General features: G+C 43.4%; 1 protein-coding gene across 1 annotated transcript; it reads left to right on the forward strand.

The window, feature by feature from the left end:
- Positions 1-2102: 2102 nt before the first annotated feature.
- On the forward strand, positions 2103-19508 carry LIPC (lipase C, hepatic type). The gene is made up of 9 exons (XM_042471392.1): positions 2103-2417; positions 10881-11062; positions 11922-12101; positions 12431-12548; positions 13593-13826; positions 15752-15994; positions 17431-17551; positions 17812-18030; positions 19196-19508. The coding sequence occupies exons 1-9, from the start codon at positions 2303-2305 to the stop codon at positions 19293-19295; spliced, it is 1512 nt and encodes a 503-aa protein (XP_042327326.1). The 5' UTR covers positions 2103-2302; the 3' UTR covers positions 19296-19508.
- The last annotated feature ends 1018 nt before the right edge of the window (positions 19509-20526 follow it).

The following is a 20526-nucleotide window of genomic DNA, read 5'->3' on the forward strand; positions in this document are numbered from 1 at the left end:
ACAACAATGGACACCATTCAGCAATTGATTTCAGCTGGGCCCCACACTGTTGGTTTAGACCATTTATTCCCAAATTCTGATCTTCTAGGTGTTTTGGACTTTAGCTCCCAGGATCCTTGGCCAAGATGGCGTATGCTTCTGGGAGCTAAAGTCCAAAACAGCTGGAAGACCAGAGTTTGGGGATGACTGGTTTAGACAAAAAGCCTATGGAACTATCCTCAATCATCCTCACATGACTGGCATGGGGACTCTGGGAGCTGTAGTCCAAAAAACTAACTTCCCCAAGCTCTGGGTCTCATAGAGACCTCCCTTTCACTCCATGAGGACATGATCCAAAAGTTGTACACACCCCAGCATTGCACTGCCTTCTGTTACTTGAATCATGGAGATAGGAAAGAGGCTAAACCCAACACGAGAAAATTGCTGGTGCTTAGAAGTCCAGATGATAAAGCCTAGGCACTCAATAGTAATTGAGAGAAATGCACTCTGCACATGCTCAAGGGGGTCCTTTGTGACTGTGTTAACTTATGCTTGAGTAATTAAAAAAAAACCCCAAACAATGCCCCAAGACAATTTATTAAAAATAAAAAAGCCTGCATTCTTAAAAGACCTTTTGCTAGTTAAATCACGATTTGGATTGAAAAAGCCGAGAGACATAACGCAGAAACCTGTCCCAAACTGAGCTACATTTTGCTGTAGGCTGCCCATTCTTCACTTGATGACTGCACATTAAAATTAATTGGAATTACTCATGTACATCAAATGGAGAAAAGGACCCATTCTTTCTGGGAACGCTGGCAACGCACCGGGCAACACACACACACACTGTGACAATCCTAGGGGAGACAAAAGCAGCAAGGCAGATAGGATGAGTGTGTAGTGTGTTAACAGTGTGCCATTTTGTGAGATGCAAACTCTCTCTGGAGCTTGCCCAGGAATCTCTCTGGCTGCACTTTGCAAAAACAACAGCTTTTATTTTTAATTTTTATGTGTTCAGTGCACACCCAAAATTAAAAAGCCATTGTGACACTCATTAAATAAACTGGGGACAAAATCCTATTGGTGCTTTACACACAGTTGCGTTCCTTTAGGGGGCCTAAATATCCTAAAGCCACCAGATCTTATCTGGTCTTGGAAGTAGAGTAGGGTCAGCCCTGGTTATTGCTTGGATGGGAGGCCACCAACAAAAACCAACTGTTGAAGGCTCTGTTTTCAATGGAAGGATCTGACAGAACCACTTCTGGGTATTCCTTGCCTGATCTAAATACCCTAAAAGGCAACAGATCCAGTCTGGTATTGAAAGATAAGGAGGGTCAGCCCTAGTTTGGACTTGGATGGGAGACCACCAACTAATGCCAGGTGCAATAGGCTATATTTTAGAGGAAGGAAACCCTAAAACCATCTCTGAGGATTCCTTGCCTAGGAAAACCCTATGAAGAAATTCATAGGGTGGCCATAGGTCAACAGGTGAATTGTAGGCACACACACAGATAATGTAAATAAATGCCAGCCTTGTTGAGCAACAAAGCATAGAAACAAGACAATATGAGGCAGGGCCTTGATCTTATCTGCTGCATTAAGGTTAGTTCAAAAAGGACATGAGTCCCAAATAGAGTAGACCCAATTGAATAAATGAAATTTGTATAAGTGTGGACTCAACAGTCAACAATTGATTCAACTGATCCACTCCAACCAGGATTAACAGAAAGGACTTCAACCTTTGCATGCACTAGAGGAACAAGGAGATCAGGGCTTGGTGCCATTTATAGGCCTTTTAATGTTCAGACTGGAACCCAGAGCCTATGTGGCCGATCACAGACTGCCTTATCATGGTATCTCACCAGGATCCCATCCACTGATTTCAAGTTCCTCAAGCCAAACACGAAACCTATTGGACACTTCCAGTTTCATCCCAACTCTCCCTCTTTAAGCTTTGTGTCAACTTCCCAAATAAATTTGCTTGCATTTCCCATGGCCATTTTGCAATATGTCCAGATGAAGGTAAACAAAAACAGAATGATCTACCCGTGACCTCCAGTGATATTTCACAAAAAGGATTTTGATCCAATGCAATAGGAAAAGAAATGTGAAAAAATTCAATTCATTGAGGTGGCTGCTGGGAGTACGTAAAGGACCACCTCTGGGGTAAATCAGACTTTGCTGGGGTTTCTTTGGGGTTACAGGTGGGGGGGACTGGATTCCCTTTTAAGAGTTAATAATTAATAAGCCGCTAGTCCTCGCCACAAATTGATGATCAACAGGGTCTCTCTCTCTCCTCCTTCCTGAGCCTTTGTCACCTGGAATGAGCCTCGGTTTTCCTGGGAAAAGGCCAGCAATGAGAAGCATCCTCAGCCTCACGTTCCTACTGACCATTTGCCTTGTGACTCAAGGGAGCCCCAATGGAAGGAAGAAGAAAGGTGAGTGGGTCCATTTTTTGGATTTTGGCATGGGGTTGAGCTCCCCAACAGGCAAGGGTTTTTTTTTGTGGTCACCTTACTGACCCTAAAAGGCAGCCATCAAAATGGACCTACTCTTTGGGAGACAACATTTGCTGTATCAAGACCAGGTTAGTAAAGTGTCAGGCTACAAACATTTGGACTAAGGAAAATACATTTGCATGAAGACATACGATCTGGAACTGATAGGCCTTAGCAGGGTAGTGTTCGGAAAGATAAGTCTCTTTATGTGTGTACATACATGTTGTGTGTGTGTGTGTTCATGTGTGTAATTTAAAAGCAAACAAAGAGCATTTCTAGCATGTTTGTCTTGGATCCCAGAAGGATGCTGTTATTGATCTTTAAATCTATAAATATTTATTGGAGTGATTAACAAAAGGAACATTATGAATAGATTTGCACAATATTTCAGCTTCTGTCTTGGATGCAGCTCACTTTCGGTTTGAGCAACTGAATAAGGCAAGAGCCAAAACATTTTGCTAATATATTTATGAAGTTCTGTATGTCACTGACTTCTATCTATCTATCTATCTATCTATCTATCTATCTATCTATCTATCCATCCATCCATCCATCTAATACAATTGCACATTGGAACCATCTGGGGTTTGGTTCCAGGACCTCTCATGGATACCAAAAACCATGGATGCTCAAGTCCCATTAAATACAATGGCATATCAAAATAGTGCTCCTTATATAAAAGGTCAATCAAGCTTTGCTTTTTGGAATTTATATATTTTGGGAATATTTTCAAGCTGTAGATACTTGAATTGGTGGATAAAGAAGCTGTGGATACAGAGGGCTGACTATATTTTTAAAAGGTTTTTCAGGTCATTGATGGATGAGTCCATGGATGCAGAATCTGGGAACAGAGAGGATCAACTGTATTTAAATGTTATGTAGAAATCTTGTAGCACCTTTGAGACTAAGTGAAAGAAAGAAGTTGGCAGCATGAGCTTTCATAGACTTCAGTCTGTCCCTGGCTTTCCACTCCCCCAAATCCATCTGAGGAAGCAGACTGAAGTCTAGGAAAGCTCAGGCTGCCAACTTTGTTCTTCCAGTGAATCTCAAAGGTGCTACAAGATCTCTCTACTTACTGATTCTACAGACTAACACAGCTATATCTTTGCATTTAAATTGCTTAAACTGATAAGCCCAGCCACACCTCCACTGCTGCAGTTGAAAAGGTCTATTTGCTGCAAAGACTCAGCATCCCTTGCAAGCGGCAGGTTTCATGCCTGGGTCTTTCTCCAGCCCTAAATGGAGATGATGGTGAGGAAATCTTGGGGGCAACCAGGGGAGCCTCAACTATAGAGGAGCTAACCAAGGTTATGGATCCTCTTTGCTTAAAAAGGCTCAGCTCACCTTAGATCACTCCTTTAAAGTTCTAGCTAAAACCTGGAAGGAACTCACCGCCCCACTGACACAGCCATGAGGCACAGAGCCACCAAGCGGCACCAAAGCCAAGCGCGAGGGTCTGGCCTCTTGCTCTGGCCCCACATGGCCGCCTTCTCAATCTAACACCCTTTTAATGAGGACTTTGGATGCCCACCTCCATGCCAAGCAGCCGCTTGCAAAAGCGCTGATGAGCCTCAGCAGCGCTGGCTTTACTTAGCAACAGCCGTTTTCCTTGGCAAGGCCTGGGCTGCTTTCCTTGGTGGCTAATTGGAGTGCCATGGATGGAGACGGGGGCAAGGCACCCGGCTGCACCCTTTCCAAAGGGAGGCAGGGAGAAAAGCAGGCAGAAAAACAAAAAGAAAAGGGAGTGAGGCTGGCCACTGGACAAGACCTGAGCAATCCATTTTTGTTGTGTGCCTTCAAGTCATTTCCAACATACAGCCATCCTAAGGTGAACTTATCCTGAAGACTTTCCTGGCAATATTTGTTTAGGCTTGCCACCGCAGCTGCCCTCTGAAGCTGAGAGAGTGTGGGTTTCCATGGCCAAGCAGGGACTCAAACTCTCTTCTCCAGTCATAGTCCAATAACTAAAAACAACCCCCTTTTGAAGAAATCAAGCCAAGGAAACTCTTAGGTCAGAGTCAACTTGGAGACCCATAGCAAGACAACCAACACATCTATGGACATTATTGTCAACCATATTTGCAGTGAAGGTTGGGGTGAACTGTGTCCTAAAGGTTTCTTGCCTTGCTCACAGGAGTCATTCGAGGTGCTATAGCTCCCAAAAGGGGGAAATTTCCCAAGGTCTATACAATATCTCCCATTGTCCCGTACCTGCAAACATTTCACCAATGAAAACCTGGAGGCATGTCGATGAGCATCACCAGAGTGCGGCTAAACGTTTCTTTTCCTAGACAACAAGAAGAGAAGAGTTATTAATGAGGATGGATACACAAAACTATCTTCTTAAGAAGAGAAACCCTGGAATTTAGGAAAGTCTGAGTAGATAGGGAAGGGCAAGACGTCCTCCTCTTCTCTCCCTCTGACTCATTTGCTGGTGTTCAAACTAGTTTTGCACTTTGAATTCAGTCTGCAGAAACTGAAGTAAGCTGAGGGCCAGGGTGCAAAGCAGGAGGAGAAGAAAGGAGAAACCGGGACATTTTAATAGGATCTGGGACATAGGATCTGCCAAATTGGGACAGTTGGAAGGTATGTTGTCCTAGCATAGGACCTATTGGGTTAAGTTGAGGGATGCAGATGCGGAGGTGATAGGCAGGTCTGTAGTGTAAAGGGAGGCCAAATTGTGGTGCCAGGAAGATTGGCCAAAATGACGGAGGCCATTCATCCACCTCCATTAAAGTCAAACAATTCCCTGGAGAAATAAATGCTGAACTCTGACCATCTGCAGCCTACTTGGGGGGGGGGGGGAAGTCTCTCCTTTTTCCCTCTCTCTTTTCTCATCTTCAAAGTGACACTCTCCAAGCCTGGATTAATATTTAATGATGCAGATAAGAGGGACAGAAAGAAAAAGAGAACTGGACATTGGCCAGAGCAAGGTGACTTTATTTTGTTCAAGGCCCACAACTCCCAGAATCCTCCTGGCAGCATAGAGCAAAGCAAGGCAAGGCACAGAAAAGGAGAGGCAAGCAAAGCTCATGCTAGGACAAACAGATATCTTTCACCGCTGGGAGATGCAAATTGTGCCTGCTCTTTTTTAAAAATTAAAAAAGAGGGATGAGTATTTCTTTATTCATCCCTAAAGAGTGCCCTAATTAAAAGAAACATAGACAAATGGCAACTGGACTGGAGGCACCAGGAAAGAGCCAGAAAAAAGTAGCCTTAGGAGTTTATTGCACAGGAGGATTTTCTCTTAATTTCAAATGAAAAGAAAGTGGGGCCAGAACGCATTCACGTGAATTCGCCAGCTCAGCGAATTTACATGAATTCGAATTGTGTTCGAACTGACTTCCCATTGCCTGAAAATAGCTTGCCATTGCCCAAAATTGTTTGTGATCACCTCTCATGCAATAACGTGAAACCCCATGATTGCATTCGGACTGACTTCCCATTGCCCGAAATTGCGTGGGGTAGTTAAACCCCATGATTGCGTTCAGATTGCCATTGGATTATACTTCCAATTTCCCTTGTCTGAAAATGTCCCTCAGGCAATTTCCTAAGTGTGCTTTTATGATTCATATCTTCCTTTGAAAATGTCCACAGCCTCCTGTGAATAAAATCAAGAAGGTTTTCAATAGGAACTCATTCTAGCCGCAGCCTCAGGGAGATGGTGATGCCCAGATCACAAAGTAGGTTGCCCCCATGAACTCTTGGTAGCCCACAATTGGGCTTAACTTTGAAGGGTGAGGATTCTGAGCCTCTGATGGAGGTACAACTCTCTCTCATCCACCTACATCTCTCTCCGTTTCCCTTCTATCAAATGAGACGGAGGCCCAGAATTAATGAAACTCGGCCGAATTTGCCATTCCCTCCACTCCTCCTTTCGTTGCAGGCCTTCCGTCACTGCCTTCAATTTATGCCAATCTCTGCAAATAAAAAATACTGGCTGGATAGAAATGTCTGAAATATTCACCCTGGTTAATTATGAATGGGAGGGTTTAATTTCTCCCCAGCTCTTCAGGCTCTAAATTCAATTATTCCAGACCCTGCAAATAAGAAATACTAACTGGAGATGTGTGTATGAAGTATTCACCCTAGTTAATTATGGATAGGGGGATTTAACTACAACCCAGCAGTAAATAAGGGGAGGGTACAACACTTCCTGAATTAATAAGTTCCTGAAGCCAGAGTTCCCTCATATTCTGCCAACATTTCAATTTCCTTTTACACTTACAGTCAGAAGCATTGGCATCAGGTTGGCTAACAGGAACCAGCAACTGGCCACCATCAATGGAGGCAGAGAGGGAGGCAGGCAGAAGTGGCTGGAGGCATCCATCTCCATCTTTAATTCTGCCTCCAAGTTGACTGTCAACCTATTGTGACACCATGAATTTCATTAGGTTTTTCTTAAGCAAGGACTACTCAGAGGTAGTTTTGCTTCTTCCTTCCTCTGAAATAGAACCTCCAGCACCTGGGGTCCCTACATGGTCTTCAACCCAAGTTCTAACCAGGGCTGACTCTATTTAGCTTCCTGCTAGAATCATAGACCTAATAGACGACAAGCTGAACATGAGTCAACAGTGTGATGTGGCAGCTAAAAAGGTCAATGCGATTGTAGGCTGCATTGATAGATGTATGGTTTCTAGATCAAGGGAAGTCATAGTACCATTCTATTCTGCTTTAGTCAGGCTTCACCTGGAATAATTATGTGTCCAGTTCTGGGCCCCACAATTAAAAAAGGACATTGAGAAGCTGGAGCGTGTCCAGAGGAGGGTGACCAAAATGGTGAATGGTGGAAACCCCCAAACTCTATGAGGAAAGACTTGGGCGGAGAAGAGAAGGTTAAGAGGTGATATAAGAGTCCTGTTCAAATACTTGAAGTAATGTCATACTGAGAATGCAGCAAGCTTGTTTTCTGCTGCTCCAAAGGACAGGACCCAATGGAGCAATGGATAGAAACTACAGGAAAAGAGATTCCAGTTCAACATTCGGATGAACTTTCTGACAGTAAGGTCTGTTGGACAGTGGAACACACTCCTTCCTCGGAGAGTGGTGGAGTCTCCCTCCTTGGGAGGCTGGATGGCCAAGGCGATGCTTTGACTGAGAGTTCCTGCATGGCAGAAAAAAGGGGCTGGACTGGATGGCCCTTCCTGGGGTCTCTTCCAACTCTATGATTCTACAGATTGCACTGTGTGTCTGCCTACAGAAGGCAGGGCAAAGAGCAGCAATCTCCAGAATCCCTTACTGAGCATACATGAACAGCAAACTGGTGAGAAAAGGGGGAAACAGGCAAACCTGCCTCAGTAGCTGCCACCCATTATGTCAAAAAAGGGTAGTTCTTACTTAGCTACCAAAATGGAACACATTTTCAAAAAAGTGGAGGCTGGGGAAAGAAAGAATCATCCCTGAATGCATTTTAGAAGAAGACTTCAAGTGGTCACTAGATGGTTCAAAATGTTTTCATCTACTCATGGACTGACCATTTCATTTCACATTTGTGATTAAAATCCAGGAGAATTCACTTTCCCCAATACCATCCCATTGCCTGCCACTGCTTTGTTGTGCTTCTCCAAAATTATGGTACCCAAAAATCCTCCTTCTTGGTATTGCATTCTTTCCAATTTCCCCCTTTGGAAGACAAGCCAACCAACCCAGATCTCTGCTCCGGGGAAAGAGGGTCTCAACACTTTTTGCTGGAAACCTTTCTGGCATGCAGAGCTTTGAGGCTGCTTTGCAATGTAGCCCCATGAAATATGTATGCCATGTGTGCCTTATTCCAAAAACCTAATAAAGAAAAATACTTACACTTTATTACATTAAAGACAGGCTGTCAGAGTAGTTTGCAAGACTGCAGGAAAATGAAGAAAGGAAGAGAAATGGGGGGATATACAGTATTTACAAAAGGATGTGGAGGCCATAAAATGATACAGCATCCCAGCACTATTTTATTATGCCGGTGCTGCTGAAAATCTGATGCTAAAAATAAAGACCATTGAGCACAAAAGTGGCCATCCCTCTGCCTGCAGAAGCATCCTCCCCTTGTTGCTTGCTTGGCTTTATTTCAGTGCCTTTCGCCATTAATGCACGGCTTTGTAATAAGTTAGGTTAACAAAACCACAGCAAGAAGGTTCCCTCTGGAGCAAGAGGGCATAATATACAAGAGGCCATAAAATCAGACTCAAGGGAGGGGGAAGAGAGTCCAAAGCATCCAAGATTTAATAAACCGTGTGGGTGAGAGTCTACTGGTGCTGGATTATACATAATTCAGACTTTCTTCCGCATACAAAAGAAGTGTTTAAATAATTGGTCCCCAAACTTTGTCCTTCCAGGTGTTTTGGACTTCAGCTCCCAGAATCCTAGACTATTGGCCCAGATGGCTGTGGCTTCTGGGAGTCCAAAATGCCTGGAGGGCAAGAGTTTGGAAAACATTGATCTAAATCCTTTGGAGGACAAGGACTGTTGTGGATGATGTGCTGTGTTGTTGTTAATGGTGATGATGAAGTCATTTCTGACTTGTGACAACTCTATCCCAGTGGGTTTCTATGGCGGAGCATGGCATTCAAACGCTGGTCTCCCATTACACTATGCTGGTGTTCCAGATCACACTGAAATTTCAAAATATTGTTGTTTTTTAACCTTTGTACAAATAATTTTAAAAACTGTGCTGTGTTACCTAAATCTTTGGAAGCCCTGGCTGGCTGAGGAATTTGGGGATTTGCAGTTAAAAAATAAAATAAGAGAGAACTTTTCCAAACTCTGTTAGGGGAGGAAAAAAAGTAAACAGTTTTTGCCCGTTGGATCCTTTTCTCCAGATTAATGCAGTGAATCGAACCGAGCGCAGGCCATATTCCCACACGCAACCATAATGGCCTGATAAATAAATGTGACGATTTACCGGAGACACTCCAAATGAGATACCTCAGCAAGGCTTAAATGCAATGCATTTTTCAGCCGTAATTGAGGACCCTGGATTGCTAAGCGTTTGGCACAGCATCGCTGGAGCTGCAGCAAAACCAGGGGAGGCAGAAAAGGCTCATGATCGGAGGTGAAATGCAATGAAATGGCCTCTTCCTTGCCAGGGCACCAGGATGGAAACTTTCAGACCAGGGCTGCATCCACACTGGAGAAATAACCCAGTTTGGCACCGCTTTTCAGCATCCTGGCTCAAGGCTATGCTCTGCTCTGGGCCCACAACAAACTCCGACTCCCAGAATTCCATAGCCTTGAGCCAAGGCAGTTAAAGCCATGCCAAACCAGGCTATTTCTCCAGTGTGAATGCAGCAGGTTCCTTTCACAGAGTGCTGAGAAATCCAGCATTGAACTGTAAAACAGTGCAATAAGAATGTAGTTACCTACAACATGGGTTCCAAAACCTTTAGTGGTTGTGTAAAAGTGCAAAGTTCAGCTTGTTGGTGGATTGCATGACAAACAATACATGCTGAACTTTTTAATGTCACCTTTAAAAGTACAGGAACCCTCACCATTTTTCAGTCTGGCAACCCTAACCAGCGTAAACAATAGCAATCCTGGTATAAAAAGAGTCTGAGAGCATACATTTTAGCAAGCCCATACTCAAAAGGACTGTACGTGTTGTCAAGATAAAATAATGTTCATGTGAGATAGTTATTGTGTTATGCACATTTATTAATGGGTACCATCAACATTTGTATGTTGCCCTTTACAGAGGTCTGTCATAAAACTTATATATTTTCTATATGTCTTATTGCATCTCCATCAGTAGTATTTCTCATACATACGACTGTAGTTTAATGTGAAGTTGACTGTATGTGCTGCCTTATTAAGCTATATTTATAGAGTGCTGTAAATTTACACAGCGCAGTACATACAATTCCTGATAAAATAATGCTTAATTGTAGTTTACATTGCCCAATAACTAGTAATATTATAGAGTAGCATTATACAGTGGATCCTTGTTATACGCTGGGGTTTGGTTCCAAGATCCCCCGTGTATAACAAAATCCGTGTATGCTCAAGTCCCATTAAGTATAATGACATAGCAAAACGGTGTCCCTTATAAAAAATGGAACATCAAGGTAAATTTATACTTTTTTGGAACATTTTCAAACCGTGTATGCTTAAATCCGTGTATAAAAAATCCGTGTATAAGAAGGGCCGACTGTACATAGCTTGCCATTTAATTGTAAGTCTTAGACTATTGTTATACCAGCATTGTTATTGCTTATACATTTATTATCTGGTTTCCTTGTTGTTGCTTAACATGACCCTAAGCAGCACCCAGGAAAGCTGTTGCAACACCAGAGTTCTCATTGTCAAAAAGATTCCTAAGCCTTCAGTGAGGAAGTAAGAAAGAAAATGCAACCGGGGCATCAGATGGAAACCTAACCTGTGTATCCTTTTAGCCATGCTTTTGGAAACCTCTCTCCTCAGGGCAAAAACTGCAGCCAATCTGGAGGAAGACGGAGGGCTGCCCGCACTTGGAGACCAAGTTCCTCCTGTACTCCGACCGGGCTGAAGAAGGATGCCTGGTAGAGTTCAAGCAGTTGTCCAGCCTGGAGAGTTGCCGCTTCAACGCCTCCCTCCCTTTGGTGATGATTGTCCATGGTTGGTCGGTAAGGATGGGACTTTGGGCTTACTATTGTCTTATTTATTTCTTCAAGGTCTGGCCTTTGATGGTTTGCCATTTCTTCTTAATTGCCATCAAGTCGGCTTTGACTTCTGGTGAAGCCATTCATGCAAAATCTCCAAGAGCCCCGTCATCTTCTGCCTTGCTCAAGTCTTGCAAACTCACCATTTACTTGATGGAGTCCATTCACCTGCAATGCAACCCATTCTCTCTCTTTTCCTGTTGCCCTTTGTTCTTTCCAGTATTACTGGCTTTTCCAGTGAGTCTCATCATCTCATGCTATGTCCAAACGCCAACTACTTCAGTTGAGTCACCTTGGCATCTAGGGAGAGTTCAGGCTTGGTTTGCTCTTGGAGGCATTTACAGTTGGCCCTCTACATTTGTGGCTTTGATCATTTACAGATTTGATTAATATGTTATCTCTATGACTCCCTTGGTCCTCCATCCCTACTCTGCCAGAAGATGAACATAAAGTCATGCTAGAGGACCTGAGATTTCTAGAGAAAAGACTTTTCTAGGCATTTGTAAGTCCTCCAATGCAATTCTATGGTCAGCTTCTGCCAGATGTTGAGCAGAGAGTTGTAAGGAAAGACCTAGATATTCCTAGAATGTTGTTCTCTCAATTTAAAAAAATGTTTTTTATTTGCGGTTTTCCTGTTTTCATGTTTGGAGGGCTGCCCCGCCACAGCAAGGAAAAGCTGTTTGCACAACCCTCCAAGTCACACAGCTTGCAATGCGCAAGGAAGAGCGCTGAGCCCTTCTCTAGGTGCACTGGTGTCATTCAGATGTCATGAAATGTACCAGCAAAAGCAATTTCAGGGGGCCATTTTCTCCTGCATCTGCAGGTGGATGGAAGACTTGAAAGCTGGATTTGGAAACTGGCCGAAGCTCTGAAATCCCACCTCACACAGACCAATGTGATCATCACCGACTGGCTGGCGCTCGCACATGCGCATTACCCCATTGCAGTGCAGAACACGCGGGACATTGGCCAAGAAATTGCTCAGTTCCTCAGATGGCTGGAGGTAAGAGTGAATGGCCTGGAAAGGTGTCTGTCTTATTCTCACTCTTCACATGCTCAGCTGCTGGACAATGTGTGTCCACGTCAGGCACTTGCACCTTATGCGAGCCCTCCAAAACAGTAGTTCCTCCAAAAATGGAGGATAGCTGTAGTGGTTCTTCCTTCTAACAACAGTTCCAGATATTCCAGATATGAACAGAGGCTGGATGGGCATCCATTGGGGATGCTTTCATTGTGTCATGGCAGAATGGGATTGGACTGGGTGGCCCTTGGGACCTCTTCCAGCTCTAGAATTGAAACACCCCTCTGAGTATCGGCTGTGTTGTCTTCCAGGAATCGGTGGGCTTTTCCAGAAGCAACGCTCACCTGGTTGGCTACAGCCTAGGGGCTCACGTCGCAGGATTTGCCGGCAGCGCCATCGGGGGCACCAAGAAGATTGGGAGGATCACAGGTAAAGGAGGACACAGTAACACTTCGGAAAGCCAGGACTAGGTTGGCAATGTCACCTAGAAGACTCTTTTTGCAGCCACCAAAATACTGTGCAAGGACCTGCTGGAAGAGATGCGACAGCTGGAAACAGCACTATGTTTTAGGTCTGGGACTGACATCCAGAGCCATCTTTCAGAATAATTCTTTCTCTCTCTGTCTGTTGTGTGTGTAACATTTGTGAGTGTTTGGCTGCTGCAAATGCACCTTGACCCCTTCAAATTAATTGCACCCAGAACTTCTTGATGTCGCTCCCTTTGCGCTGTACATGAATACATTAATGAGAGCCCTTGCATTTCCCATTGAAGCGCCTGGTTAGAGTCCCATTATTTCAGGGTGCTGAGAAGCCTGGGCCTTTGCTGAGTGAGCCGCAGGAAAGCAAGACTTGCGTCGGAAAAGATGGAAATGCCACGCAGGGTTCCTATTAGGGCCCAGTGTGATGAAAGCAAACAACAGGATTTACGATGTCCTGTGGTCTTTTTATTGCCCACCAAAGATGGATCGAGCCCTTTGCTCTCACAAACCTGAGCTCCTTTCCCTCTGGGATAGATAGAATCCAAAATGGGAAAGGTTACCTTTTTTTTACTACAATTCCAAGGGCTGGCTGGGGGATTCTGGGAGTTGCAGCCCAAACTTGTAAGTGGAAAATTATCATCCTCAAGTCTAGAAATTTAGGCACCAAAAAGGAAATCAGTACGAAAAGTGGAGGCTGGTGAAGGAAAAAGTCAACCCTGGATGCATTTTGGAAGAAACCTTCAGGTGGTCCCTAGAAAGGCTTACCTGGCCTGGATTTTGCTTGGTTTTTCATTTCACATGAGCAATTTGTTAGTTTTGAATAAAAGGTTTGCTGAAAGAGGTTGAACTGTTTTTTCTATAAGGGGCAGAATGACCTCTCTCAATTCTTTCCTTGCTATTTCTGCCTCTTCCCATATTGGGATATAAAGAAATTCAGTGAATACGCCGAACCAACCTGCTCAGGCAAGGCTCACTTTCTCTCTCCCTCTTGCAGGCCTGGATCCGGCCGGCCCCCTCTTTGAAGGCATGTCTGCAACTGACCGCTTGTCGCTGGATGACGCGGACTTTGTGGATGCTGTACACACCTTCACCCAGCAGCAGATGGGGCTCAGTGTGGGCATCGAGCAGCCGGTCGCCCACTTCGACTTCTACCCCAATGGAGGCACCTTCCAGCCAGGATGCCACATCATGCATGTCTACAACCACATTGTCCAGTACGGCATCACAGGTGAGGGAGGAAGGAAGGACGGAGAGATGGACAAGGAAAATGCAAAGGAAAGGGGGAAGGAAGGAAGGAAGGAAGGAAGGAAGAAAGAGGAAAGGAAGGATGGACAAAGGAAAAGGAACGGGAAAGGAGGAGAACGAAAGAAAGACAATGGAAAAGAAAAGGAGGGATGGAGAAAGGAAATAAGGAAGGACAAAGAAAAAAGGAAAGGAGGACGGAGAGATGGACAAGGAAAATGGAAACGTAAAGGAAGGCAGGCAAAAAGAGGAGTAGGAAAGGAAGGCAGGCAAAAAGAGGAGTAGGAAAGGAAAAGGAGGAGAAGGAAAGAAAGAAGAACAATGGAAAAGGAAAGGAGGAAGGAAAGGGCTCCAAGAGTGGGAAAGATTATGTTTGTCAGGGCCTACAAAGGTAGAATATTCAGAACTTTTGAAATGTACTTTTAAATTAAGCTAGAACTCCCATCATCCCCCGGCCAGCAAGGCCAGCAGCTGATCACTGGGAGGAGGGTTTTTAGGAATCTAAGGAAGAAAGACTGATAAAACTCTGGCAGGGAGGCTGGTCCGATGTCCGGTCCAAATTCATAGATGATTCATTTGGCCTTTGTCTTTGGTGATGGGGAGGAGACACAAAACCTGTCCTCTCCTGACAGGCTTTTAGGAACTGGCTGCAGGGATTTTCAAAGGTGCGCTGTTCTATTGATTTCCCCCTCTGTTGTTCTCTTTTTAATGGATGTGTTTGTTTTAAAAAGGTTTTAATACTATAGATAGCTTAATTGCCTTTTAACAGCCACTTTTCATGGCTTTTTATGAATGCTTTTGTATGTGCTTTTACCTGGGTTTGCTACAATCACTGTTTGTGGCTGGGGAGGTAGGACATAAGTGAATAGAATAAAAAGACCTTATGTATAGAGGTATTTGATGGTTGACTGGTTGTGCAGAAGAGACTTTGAATGGGCATGGGCATCCTGTGCCTTTATTCTTGTTTTTAAAATTATTTTATATTCTTTTAAATGTGTGCTGTCTTAATGTGTGTATATGCCTTCAGTGCACCTGTCAACTTATGGCAACCCCATGAATATCATGAGGTTTTCAAAGGCAAGGAATCCTCAGAGATGGTTTTTGCCAGTTCCCTTATCTAAAATAAAGCCTATGGCTCTTTGGATACATTGGCGGTCTCCCATCCAAGCCCTAACCAGGGCTGACTTGGCTTAGTTTCCAAGATCAGACAGGATTTGCTTGGAATGGGCCACATTTTCTGATGGTATCTCCTTGATTCCTAGATTATCAAATAGAATCCAAATCATTGATAGTCCAAAAAGCCATTCAGTAACACCCAATAGGCTGAAAACCCAAGACCATCACCAACTTCATCCTTATGCAAATGGATCCTACTGCACCTTTGAGTCTGACTGAAAGGAACTGGTAGCATGAGCTTTTGCAGACTTGAGTATACTTCCTCAGATGTCACGTCTATGAAAACTCATGCTACCAACTTCTCTTGCCATTAGTCTCAAAGGTGCTACAAGATCCCTTTACAGACTAATTTTCCAGCCATCATCATCATCGCCATCATGTTATCATTGGTAGATAATGTGGGACAATCGAAGTAGTTATCCAGTTGGGATCCTATTTAGGGTGATTTCATTCAGATGTCTTGTCAGTACATTTTGAACTGCTCCAAGAACATGTACCACTAGTGAGATTTCCCAACAATATCTCCATCAGTGAGATATTCCAACAATATCTCACAGATTCCTTAATTTTTGGATTTAATCTCAATCAGAGATGGCCCAAAGCTCCACTCAGGAACACGAGGGAGACAGGGCAACCAAGATGACTATGAAGATTGTCTTCTCCATAATCTCTTCCATAAGATTAAGGAAGGGAATGTCCCACTTCTAAGGTGTCTCTTGTTCCACTTTTTTGCAGGTCTGGCTCAGACTGTGAAATGCGCCCATGAAAGGTCAGTCCACCTGTTCATCGACTCGCTGCATCACAACAACAAGCAGATGACAGGCTACTGGTGCAAAGACATGCAGACGTTTGACAAGGGTCATTGCCTCAACTGCCGGGCCAACAGGTGCAACACGCTGGGCTACCATATCCGGAAGGCCAAGGTCCCTGAAAGCCGGCGGCTCTTCCTGAAGACCCAACCCCAGGAGCCTTTCAAAGGTTGGTGTGAGCCAGACCATACTGGCTTCTAAAAATTATTCCAAGGAAGTTTGCCATGGCTTTTCTCTACAGTTGAGAGGGTGAGACTCGGCCAGGGTCACTCGGTCAGTTTCCACAAAAACTGAATTACCAAGTTTGCCTTTGCCTTCCTCTGAGGCTGAAAGAGTGTGACTTGTGCCAGGTCACCCAGGTGTGTTCCCGTGGCTGAGCAGAGATTCGAGCCCACAGTCCTAATTCAACATTCAAACTTCCACAACACACAAAGCCAGATCACAAGGACACTGTTCTCCTCCTTCTTTCCCCACAAGATGCTTGCTGCAATTTCAGTCTGATGGGCTGGACAGTGCTGCCATAGAAAGAAAAGGCATTTTAAAGTTCCCCAAAGGTCAACACACAGAGAACAAGAGCCGTCTTTCATAACAGCTAGTGGAAAAGAACAGTACGTCTATTATTCCAGGCTCTATCAAGTGATCTGCAACTACTTTCCTTCACATGTTGCAAAGACCATGTGAAAAAAACAAGCAGTCAGGAACAAAAAATGCAAACTCCAGATATCTATGGATTTTACATTTGTGGTCTGGAGATGTTCAAAGGAAGTGGGGAGCCCAGCATCTGGAATTTAGGGCACAATCTACTGGGATAAAGCCCCCTGAACCCAAACAGGAGCTTTGAACCCATTTTCAGAGAATGGGCTTTTGCAATTGGTGCAGTGCTGGTAAACACTACTACGAAGAAGCTGGGTGCTCTTTTTAAAGGATTTCGAAAAGATCCAAAGTATCTCAAAAAGTTAAAGCGTTAAAGTCAACACAAAAACAACAAACTTCCTGAACCGCAAAACACTGAAACTAACTCTTAAAGGCTTTCCAGGGGTAGGGCCATGAAAAACATCATCAATATATTTATCTTATATAATTTTTAATACCTTTGTCTCATGAAGAAGCCAGTGAAGATTCGAAAGCTTGCAACAGATATAATGTGCATTTTGGTCAGCCCAATAAAGATCCATTTTGTGGATCTTATAAGCTGATTAACAGCTAGGGTAAAATCAAGAATCCAGAAAAGGTTTTGGAGAATACAATGATGTTGTCACTGAAGATTTAATAAGGAAAAGGCCAGTCACATGCTTTTGGGGAAAGTTTCCCAAAACCAGTGTGCCACCACCGCAAAGACCCTTGTCCCCTTTTCCCAACTTCCAACAAACTCACCTCTGAAGGATGACTACAAGAGTTGGCCAACCTACTCAATTAAGCAAAACAGTGGGAGAATTTATAAAATGGCAGGGGAAGCATGTTTCCATCATTGAATACATTTATATTTTTAAAAAGAGATCTATAGCTTTCTTCTGTGCAGAATTTTTAGACTGGAATAAAGGCAGGTAGTTGCACAGTAGGAGTTGCTCAGGTGTGTTTCAGCTGATCCTTTTCTCTTCTCTACAGTTTATCACTATCAGTTCAAGATCCATTTCATCAATGAATTCAGACCGAAGCAGATTGACCCAACGTTCACCATCTCACTGACTGGCAGCAAAGACAATGTTGAAAACCTCTCTATCACTTTGTGAGTTCCACCTATTCTTTAGTTTGCTTCTTTGGCCCTTGCTGAATATTTGTTTTTATACATTACCTTGTTGCAGAGCTGTTGTAACAAGGGAGTTGTGCGCTTCCTGTAGCCAACTCCACTTTACAATTTTATATATGAATTATGTTTAGAATTGTTCATTTAATCTCTTGCAAGAAGTCTACAAATAAATGAGCACACACATGTAAATGTTTCAGTCCCAGTTGGGATTTTGATCCTCTCCCCTGTTGTTCCATTAGAGTTGAAGGCATTACTGGAAATAAAACCTACACTTTCCTTGTTCCTCTGGACATGGACATTGGGGAGCTGATGATGATCAAACTGAAATGGGAAGGGATCGCCATCTGGGAGAACATCTGGAACACTGTTCAAACCATCATCCCTTGGACGAAAGGCGACCGCCGCCCAGGACTCATTGTCAAGACTATCCGAGTCAAGGCAGGAGAAACGCAGCGGAAGTAAGGGGTGATGATTTACTGGGAGGCTGCTGGCCTGAGGGATTATGGGAGCTGTAGTCCAAAAGGGTAACTTTGCCAAGCCTGGCCTATAAGTTAGCAAGGCTCTGCAATGTCACTGAGATCTACGGATGCGATTCTTTATTCATTTTTCTTCTCAGAGGAAGCAATGAATCACTTTCTTGTTGCATGAAAAGTTTTCAAAGGCTGCATAGTTTTCCAAGACTGTTTGCACTTCAAGGCTTATTCTATGCTTTGTGCAGAAAACAGAATTGCTTGTACAGGAAACAGCATTTTGTGTGCAGGAAACAATACAGCTGTCTTCTGTGCAAAGTAATCGCATGTAAATTTTGCACAGACTAAACAGAGAAGATTCTCACCAGTTCACATTTCTTCTCATCTGGGTTGTCCAGCACTTGAGCAATACATTTTCCAACCATTTTTCAAATCTTCTTCCCATTCCTACTGTGACTATACTTATGATTTTCTAATACATGGTGGATAGCTGAGGTTTTCAAACACTGGTATCCAGGTATTTGGGACTTGAGGGCCCAGGATTCCTATCCCAAGGGCAGGCTAGTTGGGACTTCTGGGAATTGAACTCCAAAACACTTGCAATACCCCTGGTGTGTTAAATACGGGCCAACAGCCTCTTGTATCTTTTTTTATTTTTTAAAGACATTTTTGGCTAAAAAATAAAGGCACAGGAGATAAAATGACACTGGCTACATCTACGCTATGAATTGCATTAAGGCAATTCGACACTGCTTTATGTGCCATGGTTCAGTGCTATGGAATCCTGGGATATGTAGTTTTGTGAAATATTTAGTCAGAGAGCTCTGGTGCCACAACAAACTACAGATCCCAGGATTCCATAGCACTAAGCCTTTGAAGTTAAAGCAGTGTCAAACATTTCTGCAGCCATTGGAAGGGCAGGCCACAAAAGCCTAGAAGAGGATTAGCTTCTGGATCCTCTTAAGTTTTGGATGCTGAGTGTTTATAATTTTACTTTTTTTAAAAGAGACTACTTTAGATTCATCAGCTTTAATGTGCCATGTGCATCATCTTGGACAGATGCCTGATTCTTTGCTTACTACTATCTGGTTTAATTGTTTTTGTTTATTTTTTTTATTTTCCTTTTCCTCTTTCTTCTTCGTCTTCCTTCTAGAATGACCTTCTGTTCCCAAATTGTGAATGACTTGCACCTCTATCCAGGGCAGGAGAAAATGTTTGTGAGGTGCGAACAGCTGCGGCGAGTGCAAAGTTGAGCCACAACCTGGAAGAACGGGTGCCATTCCTTGAGAAAAGTTTCCAAGCTTTAACCACTTTGTTTAAAAAGAACTTCAGCATTTTTGTTTCTTTTCATACACATTTGTGGAAAAGTATAAAAATCGCAAGATGGATCAAAATTCCAAGAGCGTACATATATCTGAGGCAAGGTTGATTAGGAAAGGATGAATAAAGTGTGAAATGAACTAACACAGTTCTGTCATAGACCAAAATAGATGATTACAGACCATGGGATTATTGTTACCAATCAAAGTAAGAGACATCATTTAATGTGGGAAGCTTTGATGCTTGCCAAAGTCTGTAGAAAAGTACACTTGATGCATGAATTCTTCTGGCCCTGTAGTGAGCCAAACATACCAACTAGAGATTGTAAGTTCAACTGTTGTTGCTGTTATATGCTGTCAAGTCCATCTTGATGTATGGCAACCCTATGAATCTGAAATCTCCAAGAGTCCCCTTAGTCTTGCAAACCCATTATGGTTTCTTTGACTGGGTCTATCCACCTGTATTGTGCTCTTCTTTCTTTCCTGTTGCCTTCCATTTCGCCAAGCGTTATCATCTTTTCCAATGGGTCATCTCATGATATGCCCAAAGTACAACAGCTTCAGTTTAATCATCTTCAGACCTGATTTTCCCTCAGGCCCATTCATTTATCTTTTTGACAGTCCACGATGCCCACAGGACTGTCCTCCAGCACCAACTTTCAAAGGAATGGATCCTTTTCCTTTATTCTCATACAGAGAAATTGGAAATATGGTCTTCCACTGAGCAATTATCTTAGGGTCCTTGAAGAGAATATGCTAAACCAAGTCCAAAAGGATGCTCAGTAGTTCCAGAGGGACACAGGCCTGCAGATAAGTAATGTTATTCCATGGAAGAAGCAGTCACAAAACCATTAAGTATCGAGTCTGTTTGGGACCCCCCCCCCCAAGTAAGCTCATTTGTAAATATATATACCCAGAAGTATAGCTATGCAGGAGCAAAATGGGGACATCACTTCACTGAAAAATAAGAATTCTGCTGCCGCTAAATGAAATTTTCCTCCCCTCCCCAAATTCCTAGCAGAGAACTGAAATCATTCATACCTAGAACTCACCTACTTGCTCTATTTGCAGTTCCTTAGATCACCTGCCTTCTCTGGGTGTCTAAACCGTTACCAACTAAAAATTTTAAATCATTGCAAGGTTAGAAATTGGGCAACTCAATGGA

The sequence above is a fragment of the Sceloporus undulatus genome, chromosome 6 (assembly GCF_019175285.1).
Source record: "Sceloporus undulatus isolate JIND9_A2432 ecotype Alabama chromosome 6, SceUnd_v1.1, whole genome shotgun sequence".
NCBI classification, from domain to species: Eukaryota; Metazoa; Chordata; class Lepidosauria; order Squamata; family Phrynosomatidae; genus Sceloporus; species Sceloporus undulatus.